The following is a 15,600-nucleotide window of genomic DNA, read 5'->3' as shown; positions in this document are numbered from 1 at the left end:
AATATGAGCACTTTATTTATTGTTTCAAAACTAATCGTCATAAGTTTTTATAACTTTATCACAATGTGAGGCAAGACGGTCAATATTCGCGTGGACAAAATCTCTGCTGCCGGGAAGACTTTTATACTTAGGCGTGCACCTGTTTGTCCAGAGAAAATGGACGGCCACGAATGTCTTTCTACAGGGCACCAAAAATATGGAAATTGCATGGGGTGAGAGGAGGACAGTATGGAGGTGTGTAAGGCATTCCCAGCTAACGTTCGAACGTTATGCTGCATAGCTGTAACAACCTAAAACAAATTTTAAAAAAATTAAAAAATTCTGCTCCGATCTCTCACCATGCGATTTACATACATTTGGAGCCCTTTACAATGACATTCCCAGCCATTAGTTTGCTTCGGAAGAAGGTGTGCACACCTGACGCCTGGATACTTTTATTTTCTTTATGTAACTACGGACATTTTTGCATACGGGTATTGATGTCCATGTCTAAGCATGGGACTGATGTACTAACAGTTACGGTGATCACTTTTGAAATAATAAACTTTGTATTTAATTTTTTTCCGTTTGCCTCGTTTTAATTTGACTATCGCTTACATTACAACAACAAAAGTAATGAATATTGTAATTCAGTTTGTTGCTATGAGAATATGGTAGTTAAAACACTGACTGACTATTGTCTCTGTGAATGCCAAAGAAGCAAATAAATAAACTAAGCTAACTTGCGATTTCCCATCATATTAGAGCGGACAGGATTTTCGAAGTATTTGATAGTAACGAAAAATGTTTAGGTGAAGACTACCACTGGACATGACCGTACATTTGAGGTGTTTGCTTCACAGGTGCTTGAATTACCCATCATATAGTCCTACTCGTAGATGGACTGTAATCACATTTTGTGCCTGAAGATCTACATTTACATCTACATATATACTCCGCAATACACCATACGGTGCGTGGCGGAGGGTACCTCGTACCACAACTAGTATCTTGTTTCTCCGTTCCACTCCAAAACAGAACGAGGGAATAATGACTGCCATTATGCCTCTGTACGAGCACTTATCTCTCTTATCTTACCTTTGTGGTCTTTCCGCAAATGTAATTTAGCGGCAGTAAAATTGTACGACAGTCAGCCTCAAATTCTGGATCTCTAAATTTCCTCAGTAGCGATTCACGAAAGGAACGCGTCCTTTCCTCTAGAGACTTCCACCCGAGTTCCTGAAGCATTTCCGTAACACTCGCGTGATGATCAAACCTACCAGTAACAAATCTAGCAGCCCGCCTCTGAATTGCTTCTATGTCCTTCCTCAGTACGACCTGATAGGGATGGAGCTTTGTGACGAATAATTTGGAAACAAAGAAACAGAAGTCTTGTAGATGTGTAAAGTGTGTTGACGTTCCGTTGTGAGTATACCTGTGGGTAGTCGCTGTCCTTTGTCTGGTAGGCGAAGTGGAAGAGGTAGGTGCGGGCGCCGCGGCGCGAGTGCAGGTAGGCGGTGCGGATCACGGGCGACACGGTGTGTCCGTCGCTGAGGGCCTCCATGGTGGAGTCCCGGATGTTGATGGGGTGCAGGATGGGCTTGTCCCAGTCCGTGTACTCGTTGCGCACCGCCGAGAAGATCTCGTTGAGGTGGTACACGTACGTGTTGCGGATGTACGTGCGCAGCACGCGGTCGCGCTCGTCCTCCTCGAAGCCGTACTGGATGTCGGCGGCGCTGAAGTCGAGGTAGCTCTCGGTGCTGGTGATGCCGAGCATGAGGTCGCAGCTGACGAAGGGGTCGGCGGCGCGCTCGGTGGCCAGGCCGGGCGGCACGTCGGGCGACGGCCCGAAGCGCGGCAGGAAGCGCGGCGGCGACACGTCCACCGACAGCAGCGCCGCCAGCGGCTGCGCGCGCAGGCACGGCGCCACGTCGGGCAGGCCGGGGTCGCAGCCCAGCAGCCGCGCGACGCGCGCCCGCAGAGCGTCGTGGCGCGCCGGCGACGGCGACGCCCACGGGCTCAGCGCCGACCCCGACAGCAGCACCGCGCGCGTCACCAGACCTGCGCACGTCAACATACCACACACACACTCTCACCTCACGTTGTCGGCCTGTGATGTCACGACCATCTTACACAATGCTCTTTACAATCGACCACTCGTGAGTGAACTTGTCAATCAACTGACAAACACGTTGCGAACGTTGACTTCTAAATTCATGCCATATATGGTACTGCAGATGCAACAACACAGAGGTACCTGTTCAGATGCCAAACAAATGTGTGCCGCCTGAAGATGTGCAGCCATTTTTTCAGAGGTTGCAGTGGCAACACTTTGTATGGTCGACTGATCTGGCCTTCTAACATTAACCAACATTCCTTTGCTGTGCTCGTGCTGCGAATGACTCAAAGCAAGGCGAAAGCACAGACGTTTCTTTCTTTCCCAAGTACATGCAGCTGAATGGCTTAATCGTGATGTCATCCTCCTTGCCAAAATATTCCGGAGCTAAAAATAGTCACCCATTTGCATCATTGAGTGGGGGCTACTCAAGAGGATGCCGTCATCAGGAGAAACAGAATTGACATTGTTAAGGTCGCAAAGCATAATGTCAGAAACCTCAATTGTCCATGGGATTAGAAAATTTAAAAAGCAGATTGGACAGTTTAAAGTCAGCAACAGTGTGTATTAGTGAAGTTTACAGGCAGAATGAACATTGTTGGTTGGTTGGTTGTCTGGGGGAAGAGACCAAACAGCGAGGTGATTGGTCTCATAGGATTAGGTAAGAATGGGGAAGGAGCTCGGCCGTTCGCCTTTTCAGTGGAACCATCCTGGCATTTGCCTGGAGCGATTTAGGGAAATCACAGAAAACCTAAATCAGGAGGGCCGAACGCGGGAGTGAACCGTCGTCCTCACGAATGCGAGTCCAGTGTGCTAACCACTGCGCCACCTCGCTTGGTAGGCTGAACAGGAATTGTCACCAGGTCAGTACAGGGTTAAAGCAAAAAATCATATAGGGGTCATGCAGGAGTAGGTCTACTATTGAATAAGAATACAGGAGTGTATGTAAGCTAATACGAATAGCAAAGACAACGTTTCATTGTAGCTAAGATAGTCACGAAATCAACACGCGTCGCATTAGCACAAGTTTATATGCCACCTACTGTAGTTCCGCAAATGATGAAGAGATGGAAAGAATGTATGATGAGATGAAAGAAATGATACAGATAGATAAGGGAGAGGGAAATTTAATTGGAATGTGGTAGTGGAATTCGATAGCAGAAAGAGGATGAGAAGGAAAATTAGCAACTGAGTATGGACTATTTGAAAGGAAGGAAACAGACAGCTGCCTGATGGAATTTTGCATGGAGCATAATTTAATCCTCGCTAACACTTAACTTACGAATTATGATAGTATTCGTGGAAGAGACATGGAGACACTGGAAGGATTCAGATTGATTTCAGAATGTATTTTGCAGTTTGGTTTCTCTGAGAATCAACAGGTTATAAATACCTTGTAAAAGAAAACATATTCCGTAGTAGGCTGTAACATAAACGTTCTTTAGTTATGTCGTTCGATTACATAATTTCAACCGTAAGTATTTCCAACCATATTTTTGATATTACAAACCATATTAGTATATAGTTATACTGTTATCAGATTCTTTTACTTTATAAAAACAGTACCAGATTTCATATTCCGTAAGTACCTTAGGAATAAATCTACATCAAAAACGTTACAACACAGCTAAGGTGGAGAAGGTAGTCCGTTGAGCACAGTTAACAACGTGTGACGTAAATTTGTAACTTTCTTAGTGTAGATTTATACCGAATGAATTTATAGAATGTGATGTCTTGTTTTATTTTTGTAAAGTAAAAGAACGCGATAAATGAAATATATAATTTTTTTGTCAGTAACGTGCTCAAAAGTTACTTACGGACTTAGCTGCGAGAGATGAAATAATGAAGAAAGCAGGGGAACAAGTAGGTGAAAAGACAAGATCTAGTATAAATCCATGGGTATCACAGGAGATATTTAACTTAGTTGATGAAAGGAGAAAACATAAAAATGCAACAAATGACGCAAGTTAAGTTTTTATCCACATGAGAAATAAACACGTTTCACAACAAAGAGATATTCAAGGCTTCAAGGTGACAACTAATCTGTTGAATCCGTATGTCTTAAATAAAGGAATATTTTTTACGATTTAGACTCTTTTAGACTTCTAACAAACAAACGTGGCTTGCTGTGAATGGAAATGGTATCCAGACCATTAGGATGGTATCCCACCGATGCGTGGGGTGTCTCCAGACACAGATTCGCTGGCCTTCGGGCTTAATTCACAACGAGACTCATCATCGCAGACCATTTTACGTTAGTCTGTGAGATTCCCGATCGTAGACATGCTTGATATGCCTCGGAAAGCGGTGGGATACTAACGTGAATGTCGCCCCCCAAATGGCCTGACAGCGAGGAGTGATTGTCTTGGATGCCATTTATCTTCATAGCAAGACGCCTTTGGTTGTCATCCACGGCACACTTACAGCAGAGCGGTTGGTCAACGATATTCTGGGCCTTGGTTTATTCCTGAGGTAACATTCAATCAAGATAACGCCCGTCTACGCACGGCAAGAGTTTCTACTGTTTCTCTTCGTGCTTCCCAAACCCTGCCTTGGCCAACAAGGCGGCCGGATCTTTCCCCAGTTGAGAACCTTTGGAGTATTAGGGGAAGTGCCCTCCAAGCATCATGGGATTTTGACAATAAAAGACAGAATGTGGCATAATATCCATCAGGACGACATCCGAAAACTCTACCAATTGGTGCCAGATAAGTGCATACACAAAGGCCAGAGGTCGACCAACTGACTTTCTCAATTTTTGAAGCTCTTTCTCGTCTGGTTGTCTGTACATGTACATTGCAGTCTGTCATCTTATTCGGATGTTTCCTTCCTAGTGGGTCTTTTATTTCTCAGAGCGTATAATCACTAACGGCTATTCAGCGTGGAATAGTCGAACATGTTTACAAAATCATATGTACGGGATGGAGTGAGATGGTACAGAGGGTAGCAGGGTTAGTACCCACGTCGAGACGTCAAAATGAGGGTTTCCCACAATTTCACATATTTAATTAAACCCAATGATTGAATGATCCTTTTGAAAGGACTTGTCTCACCTCATTTTGATCACAGGATCTATTCAAGCTTATGTTGCGAAACCTAATGACCTCTTCGTCTACGGTGTGTTAAAGCGAGTCTTGCTTACACCCATTTACTTACCAGCACTTCATAACAAAGGAACCAATTTACAATTACGTGGCCAATAAGTCTTCCACACACAATTCCTTTTGAATTACAGACATCACTGACGAAGAGAACACGACTAGTGCCATCATCCGATATACAAGGATCTTCGTAAAGTGAAACAGTCAAAAAAAACGAACACATGTTTGAGCTTATCAGTAGATAACCGAGCGTTTCTAAAAACACGACGATCAAGTTTTTCGATTTATTATCGAGGTACTTTATGTGCCTCTAACTGCGCGATACCCTTACACGAAATGGTGACTTGTGTGAGTAGCATCGCGCATCCGCAATTTTTGGCTCCGCGTTCAAAAAGCTGATCATTATTTTTATTTTATTTTATTTTCATTCATCCTCCCATGCCCGTGGAAGGCTACTTCATGAATGTTTCTCATCAAATTATGGGATACAAGGGCGTCATATTAATTGTAAAGTTACAACTGCTTTGCAAAATAAGTTTCACACATTTATTATATAATGTATTGTATACGTGTGCATGGCATATTGAGGGGTTACAACCCTTTAAATCTCTCATATTCCGATATTTAGTCTCCTATAAATTCTTGTATTATTCTTGTAATTTACTCGTACATCTATTACTCAGGTGCAATTGGTGCATTCCATTGGGTGATAACAAGGGAATATTCCGAACACCACGAGTGAAACGCGCGAAAGTAGTGAGACACACTGGAGAAAGAGACGTCGTTAACACTGGTGAAGACCTCGTTGGCTAGCAACAACTTTGCAGCAAACCATGAATAATACGAGGGTCACTCCAAAAGAAATGCACACCAATTTTCTTTTTAAAATCCATCTATTATTCTGCATGTCTGAAAGTTGTACAGTTTGTAGATACATACTTTAGAGACAATATTTTCATTTCTCCATATATTTTCCATCCCTCTCCACTGCCTTACGCCACCTTGGATCCAGCGCCTGTATACCTGCGCGGTATAATTCTGGACCAACCTGTTGCAGCCACTGCTTGGCAGCGTGCACAAGGGAGTCATCATCATCAAACCTTGTTCCACGAAGAGAGCCTTTCAGTTTCACAAAGAGATGATAGCCACATGGAGCCAGACCAGGACTGTAAGGCGGATGTTTCAGTGTTGTCCATCCGAGTTTTGTGATCTCTTCCATGGTTTTGTGACTGACATGTGGCCGTGTATTGTCGCGCAACAGCAAAACATTTAGCTTTTGCCGATGTGGTCGAACACGACTCAGTCGAGCTTCAAGTTTCTTCAGTGCCGTCACATATGCATCAGAATTTATGGAGATTCCACTTGGCATGATGTGCACGAGGAAGAGTCCTTCGGAATCGAAAAACACCGTAGTCATAAGTTTTCCAGCAGATGGTGTGGTTTTGAATTTTTTGTCTTGGGTGAATTTGCATGATGCCTCTCCATTTATTGCTTCTTCGTCTTTGGTGAAACATTATGGAGCCATGTTTCATCAGCTGTCACAGTTCTTCCTAGAAATTCATCTCTACCATTCTCGTACTGTTCCGTAAGTTCGCTGCATATCATTTTTCTTGCTTCTTTGTGAACCACTGTCAATATCCTGGGAACCCATCTGGCAAAAACCTTCTTCAACGCCAACACTTTCAGTATGCTGCAAACACTTACTTCCCATATCCCAACATAGCGTGACAATTCGTTCACTGTGATGCGTCTATCAGCAATCACCAATTCGTTAACCCTCTATACATTGTCTGAAGTGTGTGCAGTACGACTCGAAGTCGGGACCTTTGCCTTTCGCGGGCAAGTGCTCTACCAACTGAGCTACCGTAGCACGAGTCACGTCCGGTCTCACAGCCTTTCTTCCATCAGGAGTGCTGGTTCTGCTTGGTTCGCAGGAGAGCTTCTGTAAAGTTTGGCAGGTAGGAGACGAGATACTGGCAGAAGTAAGGCTGTGAGACCGGGAGTGAGTCGTGCCTCGGTAGCTCAGTTGGTAGAGCACTTGCCCGCGAATGGCAAAGGTCCCGACTTCGAGTATCGGTCGGGCACACAGTTTTAATCTGCCAGGAAGTTTCATATCAGCGCACACTCCGCTGCAGAGTGAAAATCTCATTCTGAATATTGAGGATTGTCCTCGCAGCAGCAGGCCTCGTACTGCACACACTTCAGACAATGTATAGAGGGTTAACGAATTGGTGATTGCTGATAGACGCATCACAAAACTACCTCCCCTGTATTTTACTGGTAGCAATACACACGCTAGCAGATGACGTTCACCGGACATTAGCCATACCCACAACCTGCAATCGATTCACCACATTGTGTACTGTAGTTCGGCACTCCACACAAAGTTTTTCCACTGTTTAGTCGTCCAATGTTTACGCTACTTACACAAAGCGAGGCGTCGTTTTGAATATACCGGCGTGATGTGGATTATGAGCAAAGTTTTCTCACCTCCCGGCTAACTGTCATAGTACTTGCAGTGGATCATGATGCAGTTTGGAATTCCTGTGTGATGGTCTGGTTAGATGTCTGCCTATTTCACATTACGACCCTCTTCAACTGTCGGCGGTCTCTGTAAGTCAACAGACGAGGTCGGCCGCTACGCTTTTGTACTGTACGTGTCCCTTCACGTTTCCTTCACTATCGCATCGGAAACAATGGAGCTAGGGATGTTCAGGAGTGTGAAAGTCTCGGGTACAGATGTATGACACAAGTGACACCCAATCACCTGACTACGTTCGAATTCCGTGAGTTCTGTGGGGAGCCCCATTCTGCTCTCTCACGATGTTTAATGACTACTGAGGTCTCTGATATGGAGTACCTGGCAGTAGGTGGCAGCACAATGCACCTAATATGAAAAACGTAGGTTTTTGGGTGTCCGGATACTTTTGATCACATAGTGTAAATCACGCCGAAAGTAGTTCGAAAACCCCTACCGTCATTTTTTGAGGAACGGTCTAGATCTACGAGTAAGCCGAGATGCGTGTTCGCTCATTTGTACCCCTCCTCCACTGATCGAAGTTTAAGAGAAATCCGGTCATGGCAGTTGGCGTCTTTTCCTCGTGATTATGAAAAATGTAAATCAGCGGTAGTAGCACTACTGTAGTGAGACCAAATTTAATCGTCATTCCATAACTCCTACGGGTTTACAGGTATTTCATCTTCTTTCTTTATTCTTAGTAAGGACATTAAATTTTCCTCTTCATGTAATGGCAGTTAATACAGATGACTTAAAATGTGGCTTAGCTAACTATGATTGCGATTTTATGACCAATAATGACTTATAGTGAATATACGATAATACCCTTTTGAAAGATGAAGCGTTGTTATATGGATAGAGTCTCAAGGGCACAAGACTATAACCAAACGCAAACGGTCAAAACAACACTTTCCGAGGTGGGGAAACTCGTGTAGAACTGTGCCGCTATTAGAGTGTACCAGATCACTAAAACGTATAGTTCATGTATTTGGGACATAGATCAGGTGGAATCTCACTGAAATGACGTTGGTCCTATGGATGGCATACATATTTTGTACGGCTGTATTTTGACATCTGATTGTGCAAAGAATGATTAAGAAACCGAGCTACAACTTGTATATTTGCGGTATTGAACAATTGCAGCTCTACGATCGAAATACCCTATCGTACCAGCGATGTGGCTATTGTTCTATATCTTACACGCTAGCTGTGCGTAAATGGGAAAATATCTTTAGGCGATCGAAGACTTAAATCTATTGTGCACTCAAAAACAAAAACAAAATGTAACTACCAATTATGTAGCACTTATTTACTCAAAATACGTAATAGTTATTTATTATATAGCATTTGTTGTTTCTAGGCACGACTTGTACCTAAGGAACCTCAGTGGCGCGTGTGATATTCATGTTCCTACATATGAAGAAAATATTTGATTATTTTATACGCAGTTTAGTGATAATATCAAAATCCAAAAACCATACTACACAGCTTATCTCCCCCTGAAATGTATCAGAAAAGAAACTGATGTAGAAACTTAACAGAAAAATAAAGTACAGGGTGTAAATTTTAAGTTGACAAGCCAGAATAACTCGAAAAATAAGCTTTACACGAAAAAGTGTGTAAAATGCTAAAATTAAACCGGCGACGCAGGCCCCCCTGGGGGTGGGACTGGAGGCAACTTTAAAATTCCAAATGGGAACTCCATTTTTTATTGCAGAAACAGATCCCACACAAGAAACTAAGTGCATTTTGTCTTAAATTCAATAAAATCCATGTTCTCATTTTTGCGCGGAAAATGGTTACCGATAAATAAAAAGAAATTATTTACTTCGTAAATTTTGATTCGTTAAAACTAAAACTCACCCTTTCTCCCCATAGGGTGGGGTCTGAGGGAGAGGAATTACAGTTTTACGAATGCCAACCCAAATATAATTTTTTTTCCGGAGATTCGGATAAGCCTTGTTTGTTTCGTGGTGATGAGGCCACACAGCTTGTAATTATCAAACAAATCATCTGACTAGCTATCTTGAGATAAAGTGCCAACTGCCAAGAGTCAAAACAAATGTTTAGGACAATATGCACATAGTTTTTATGTAGAATATGATTCTGCAACAAAGAATGGGGGTTCCAATTTGCAATTTTAAAGCTGCCTCCCACCCCACCCCCAGGGGGCCGAGGTGATGGGATAATTTTAGCACCAGCAAATGTCCCTCTCGAATATAATTCTATACTCTTTTTCGTGTGAAGCTTATTTTTCGAGTTATTTTGGTTTGTCAACTTAAAATTTACACCGTGTGAAGCAGAGATCAAAGACGGACCAATGGAGAGAGAGAGAGAGAGAGAGAGAGAGAGAGAGAGAGAGAGAGAGAGAGAGAGAGAGAGAGAGAGAGAGAGGGAAGAGAGGGGGGGGGGGGGCAGAGAGAGATTTAGGAGTGTACCTATTTGTGAAATGCGAGTTACTGAAAATGATAAAAAGACCTGGACACCGCAGCAGTAAATCAGTATGTCAGTTGCTTAACTATGCAAGAAATCTTGGAACTACGAAAGTTGCCAAAATGAAGTTTACTCTATCCTGACAGAGCTTCATATGGGTCTTCTCTTCTGCGTGTCACGTAAAGCAACATGTACTGGACGTAGTAGCTCTCCTTTGTATGCTATGTCAAGTGATGGTCACACCGTGACCTCCATTCCTCCGCTAGTACCATTCGCACCTGAATTTTGGTTATAGATGGAGTACCCAGTGCTAATCGCTGACACTTTGTAAGATTTCACACTGTATTTTCATGTTACATTCTGAGAAAATCGTACTATCTAAAGTGTACTAATAACGTAGATGCGGAAAGTCAACCAGTAAAAAAAAATTTGTGTCTGACATTCGTCGAGAACAAGAAAAAAAAAGGACAAGAAAAGCTAAACCCGAACAGTATAGTCTTAAAAATACATTATCGGGTACAGCAGCCAATTACCACCGAGATAGGGGGGCTGTGAGAAGCAGTTGTTTATCAAACAGCAATCACACAAAACATTCCTATTCTTTTATACTGGACGCATGTAACGTAGAGTAACACTAGTAGATGTGCCCTTATGTGCCACATACTGGTTGAACTACATATTCTACACGTTTTTGGTACGTTATTGAACTTCATCATACAAAGGAATATGGAACACAACGGAAGCCCCGCACTATCGAGATGCCGCTTCGGTGTGAAGGGAAGAGCGACAAAGAGCGGCCGTCGCCAGCTGCAGCAGCGCAGTGACTCCTCGTGGAATCGCGTCGCCTAGCGACAGTCAATGTTTACAAAAATGCCGGAGACCTCAGAAGCAGCGGGAAATTGAAAACCGGTGGGCGTGAAGGAGACCATTCAGTGCCAGAAACGAGATTTCTCCCCAGCGGACAGGATACCTCGTCGGCTCTCCTGCAAGATCCAATAGCGACGCAAGTCGTCGGTTTGAGCTGTGAAGAGGCAGCAACCGTCAAGGAAATCATTCAGAGGATAGTGCTGTATCTTCACAGCTGTCAGAAACACTGTGAAATGAACCATTCAAAGGATTTAAATTAGAAATTCGCTTTCGAGGATATACAGGCTCCTGCATTAGCGCCATTTAACGTTAAAAAATGAAAAAAATCAAACATCGAAAGGGACTGAATTACAGACTTACTTTTTGGCACCTTGAAATATGTTCATTGTTTCCGGAGTAATGTGTATAACATTTAAAATGAATAAGAAATGTTGGTTATAGTTAAACTTTCGCTACTTGTCCCAGTGCAAATGGAAAACTATTTATCATAGGGTGCTCAACTTTATAAGAATGATGTTCAGGCTCTGTGCTGCAGGATTTGCTTTGTTAGAAATGTGACTGTCATTACCTGACGTTAGACGCCAGTCGTGTACGGCAAATTAGGTTTTAAGCACAAGCATCAGTGTGCATTACGATTTGCAGACACTCGACTTTGATCTGGACAAGATAAGCAGTTTTTGCTCTAAAGCTGTTTTATCAAAACAGCATCAATAGTGGTACTGCTCCTCTCGAACATTGACACATTAAAGGACTACGGAGAGGTCGTCTTTCCTCAGTGGGGTTAGAAAACATGATTCGAAAGTTGCAAAATTAACTGGCGGTTTGAGTACTACTCCTTAGAGAGTCAAAAGGCTAATTGCGCTACAAATTGTTGTAGTTGTTGCCCTAGCTGAGAATGCTCCATCCAATGTGCAATCTTCAAGCGGTGCAAAAGCTGTGTCACAACGGCCGAACATTCCATGGTCAATCGTTCAAAAAGTGCTGAGAAAAATTGTTTCGGGCGGTATCAAAGAAATTTCTAATGCTGTTGTAGGCTATTGTGGATGCAGATGGCCGTCACAGTGAGCAGTTGTTGTATCCTGGAACTTAAACATGAAACTCAACTGTGAAAATTATAATGTGCCTCTGTCTATGCTTTAATCATTATCTGTCATCCGCATGCCCTTCCACATGTTTCAAAAATGGCTCTGAGCACTATGGGTCTCAACTGCTGTGGTCATCAGTCCCCTAGAACTTAGAACTACTTAAAACTAACTACCGTAAGGACATCACACACATCCATGCCCGAGGCTGGATTCGAACCTGCGACCGTAGCAGTCGCACGGTTCTGGACTGCGCGCATAGAACCGCGAAACCACCGCGGCCGGCTCCACATGTTTCATTCTCCTAGGATTGTTACTACTTTTTCATGCGAGCCGTTGAAGTAGCGAAAAAGGAAGAATCGCACAAATAAGTTTTTTTAGCATCGAAATCTAAGGGAGGCGCCTTCGATTAGTGATCAAGACGTCCTGGGTCCCTGGTTCGAACTCAGTGACTGCTTAAATTTTGCATGAATATCATCAGGAATGGCGGGCGAGGGATGCCGGTATGAAAAGTCGCCATCGTTATGACTACTGCACTGTCGAAAAGGACAGAGGAGTGGACCGACGTTCAGGGCACTCCTTTGCCGTTGCGGTGGAAAAGAGCTCTTAAAAGGCAGACTAATCAACAATATTCAACGGCATAAGGATGCAGAAAGCAATGGAAATCACTGTATTCAAGAAACATAACATCCATCGACAGGACATGTAGCCTGTAATTCAAAAATTGTCATGATGATCTCTGCATCGGCTAAACATTCCGGATTAATCCCCCATTCGGATCTCCGGGACGAGACGGTCGAGGTAAAGATGGCCATGACAAATCATTTGAATAACCAATGAAGGGATAACTTTCTACCATTCGGAACGTGAACGTAGTAGGGAAGTTCGAAAATTTAGTAACGAAATTCAAGCTCTCCAGCAAGGTGTAGTGAGGATTATTAGTGAAGTGAAAGGGACAGATGATGCGAATTTTTGATCAGACGAAAAAAAGGTAATATCAACAGCTGCAGAAAAATGGTGTGACACTAGTAAGATTCGTTGGTAGAGAGGTGTGAGCAACTGTGAATATTAAGTGCTACGCCGACAACAATAGTTCAGATACACATACCGGCATCAAAACCAGAAAAATGGAGACGCAGAGAAAGCACATAAGGATGTGAACAGGTAATTCAGTACGTAATGGAGATGAAAATCTGATAATCCTTGAGGATTGCAAGGCTGCTGTAGTGAAAAGAATAGAGCGAAGTGTTACGGATAAATATAGGCTTGACAGTGGGAATGAGATAGGAGGAAGTCTAATTGCTTCCTGCAATAAACCTGAGATCGTAATAGAGATTATTCTGTTACGAATCACAAGCGCGGGAGGTATTGTAGGAAAATACAGACACTGGAAGATGTCATCGTCAGACAAGATTTAGAAATCGGATATTGGATTTCAAGACGTACCCAGCAGCTAATATATGTACATGGACACTCCCCTTTAAGGCGCATGACGGAGGGTATCCTGTACCACTACTTGTCATTTCTCCTCCTGTTACACTTGTAAGTAGAGCGATTTGTGTTCCGTACGCGCGATGTATATTGGGAGCATCTTCTCATGCCGGTTCTCTAAATTTTCACAAGTGATTCTGGAAGAGAAAGGCACCTTCCCTCCAGGGACTCCCATTTGATTTCCCGAAGCATCTCCGTGACACTTGGGTTTTGTTCGAACCAAGCGATAACAGATCTAGCAGTCCTCCTCTGAACTACTTCGATGTCTTCCTTCAGTCCGACCTTGTACAGATACAAAACACTCGATCAGTATTCAAGAATAGGTCTTACCACAGTCCTAATTGCGGCGCCCTTTATGAGTGGATCACTTTTTCTTGGAATTCTCCCAATAAACCGAAGTCGATCATTTGCCTTCCCCACCGTAATTTTTGCTTGCTCGTTCCACCTCACATCGCATAGGAATGTTACGCCCAGACGTTTAAACGACTTGACTGTGTCACACTGGACACTACGAATACTGCATACTAACATTACTGGTTTGTTCTTCCTACTTATTCGCATTAACTTGCATTTTTCCACATTTTGGGTTAGCTACTGATTATCACACCAACCGGAAATTTTTTCTAAGTCATCTTGTATCCTTCCACAGTCATTGAGTTTCGACACCTTACCGAACACTACAACAACACCACAAACAACGGCAGACGGGTGCCCTCCCTGTCCGCCAAATAACTAATGTATACAGAGAACAACAGCTATCCTATCACACTTCCTTGGGGCACTCCTGACGATAACCTTGTCTCTGATCAACACTCACCGTCGAGGACACAACGTGTTGGGTTCTGTTATTTAAGAAGTCTTCGACCTATTCGTATACCTGTGAACTTATTTCATATGCTCGTACCTTTGTGGACAGCTTGCAACTGGGCACCGCGTCAAATACTTTCCGTAAATCTACAGGGTGTTACGAAAAGGTACGGCTAATCTTTCAGGAAACATTCCTCACACACAAAGAAAAGATGTTATGTGGACATGTGTCCGGAAACGCTTAATTCCCATGTTAGAGCTCATTTTAGTTTCGTCCACCTACGCTCAATGGATCACGTTTTCATGATTTCATACGGGATACTTTACCTGTGCTGCTAGAACATGTGCCTTTACAAATATGACACAACATGTGGTTTATGCACGATGGAACTCCTGCACATTTCAGTCGAAGTGTTCGTACGTTTCTCAACAACAGATTCTGTGACCGATGGATTGGTAGAGGCGGACCAATTCCGTGGCCTCCACGCTCTCCTCACCTCAACCCTCTTGACTTTCATTTATGGAGGCATTTGAAAGCTCTTGTCTACGCAACCCCGGTACCAAATGTAGAGACTCTTCGTGCTCGTATTGTGGACGGTTGTGATACAATACGCCATTCTCCAGGGCTGCATCAGCACATCAGGGATTCCATGCGACGGAGGGTGGATGCATGTATCCTCGTTAACGGAGGACATTTGACATTTCTTGTAACAAAGTGTTTGAAGTGAAGCTGGCACGTTCTGCTGCTGTGAGCTTTTATTCCATGATTAATTTGATTTGAAGAGAAGTAATAAAATTAGCTCTAACATGGAAATTAAGCGTTTCCGGAGACATGTCCACATAACATATTTTCTTTATTTGTGTGTGAGGAATGTTTCCTGAAAGTTTGGCCGTACCTTTTTTGTAACACCCTGTATAAATATGTAATCTGGCTGTTGCCTTTCACACTGGCGATGCTTTCTAAAAACATGCTAAGTTGTGGACGTAAGCTTCTTAGCCTCAAGACAGTTTAGTATACTCGAACTGAGAATGTGTTCACGGATTCCGCAGAAAACAGAAGTTAGTGGTATTGCTCTGTAACTTTGTGTGTCCATTCTTTTACCTTTCTTAGATACTGGAGTCCCCTGCGCTTTTTTCTAGGTGCTTGGGACTTTGTGATGGGCGACAGTTTCGCGATAAATGCATGCTAGGTAAGGAACCAATGTC

The 15,600-nt window shown here is 43.2% G+C and overlaps 1 protein-coding gene across 1 annotated transcript in view; it reads right to left on the bottom strand.

Moving 5' to 3' along the window:
- The window catches only part of LOC126325620 (neuroligin-2-like), a 402,316-nt gene that overhangs the window by 93,560 nt on the left and 293,156 nt on the right, over window positions 1-15,600 (bottom strand). Inside the window, exon 6 of the mRNA XM_049995264.1 lies at window positions 1,415-2,040. Within this exon, the coding sequence (XP_049851221.1) occupies window positions 1,415-2,040 (626 nt within the window). The remainder of the gene's footprint in view (window positions 1-1,414; window positions 2,041-15,600) is intronic.

The sequence above is a fragment of the Schistocerca gregaria genome, chromosome 2 (assembly GCF_023897955.1).
Source record: "Schistocerca gregaria isolate iqSchGreg1 chromosome 2, iqSchGreg1.2, whole genome shotgun sequence".
NCBI classification, from domain to species: Eukaryota; Metazoa; Arthropoda; class Insecta; order Orthoptera; family Acrididae; genus Schistocerca; species Schistocerca gregaria.
Note: the sequence above shows the minus strand (reverse complement) of the source record. Positions and strands in the feature narration are given on the sequence as shown.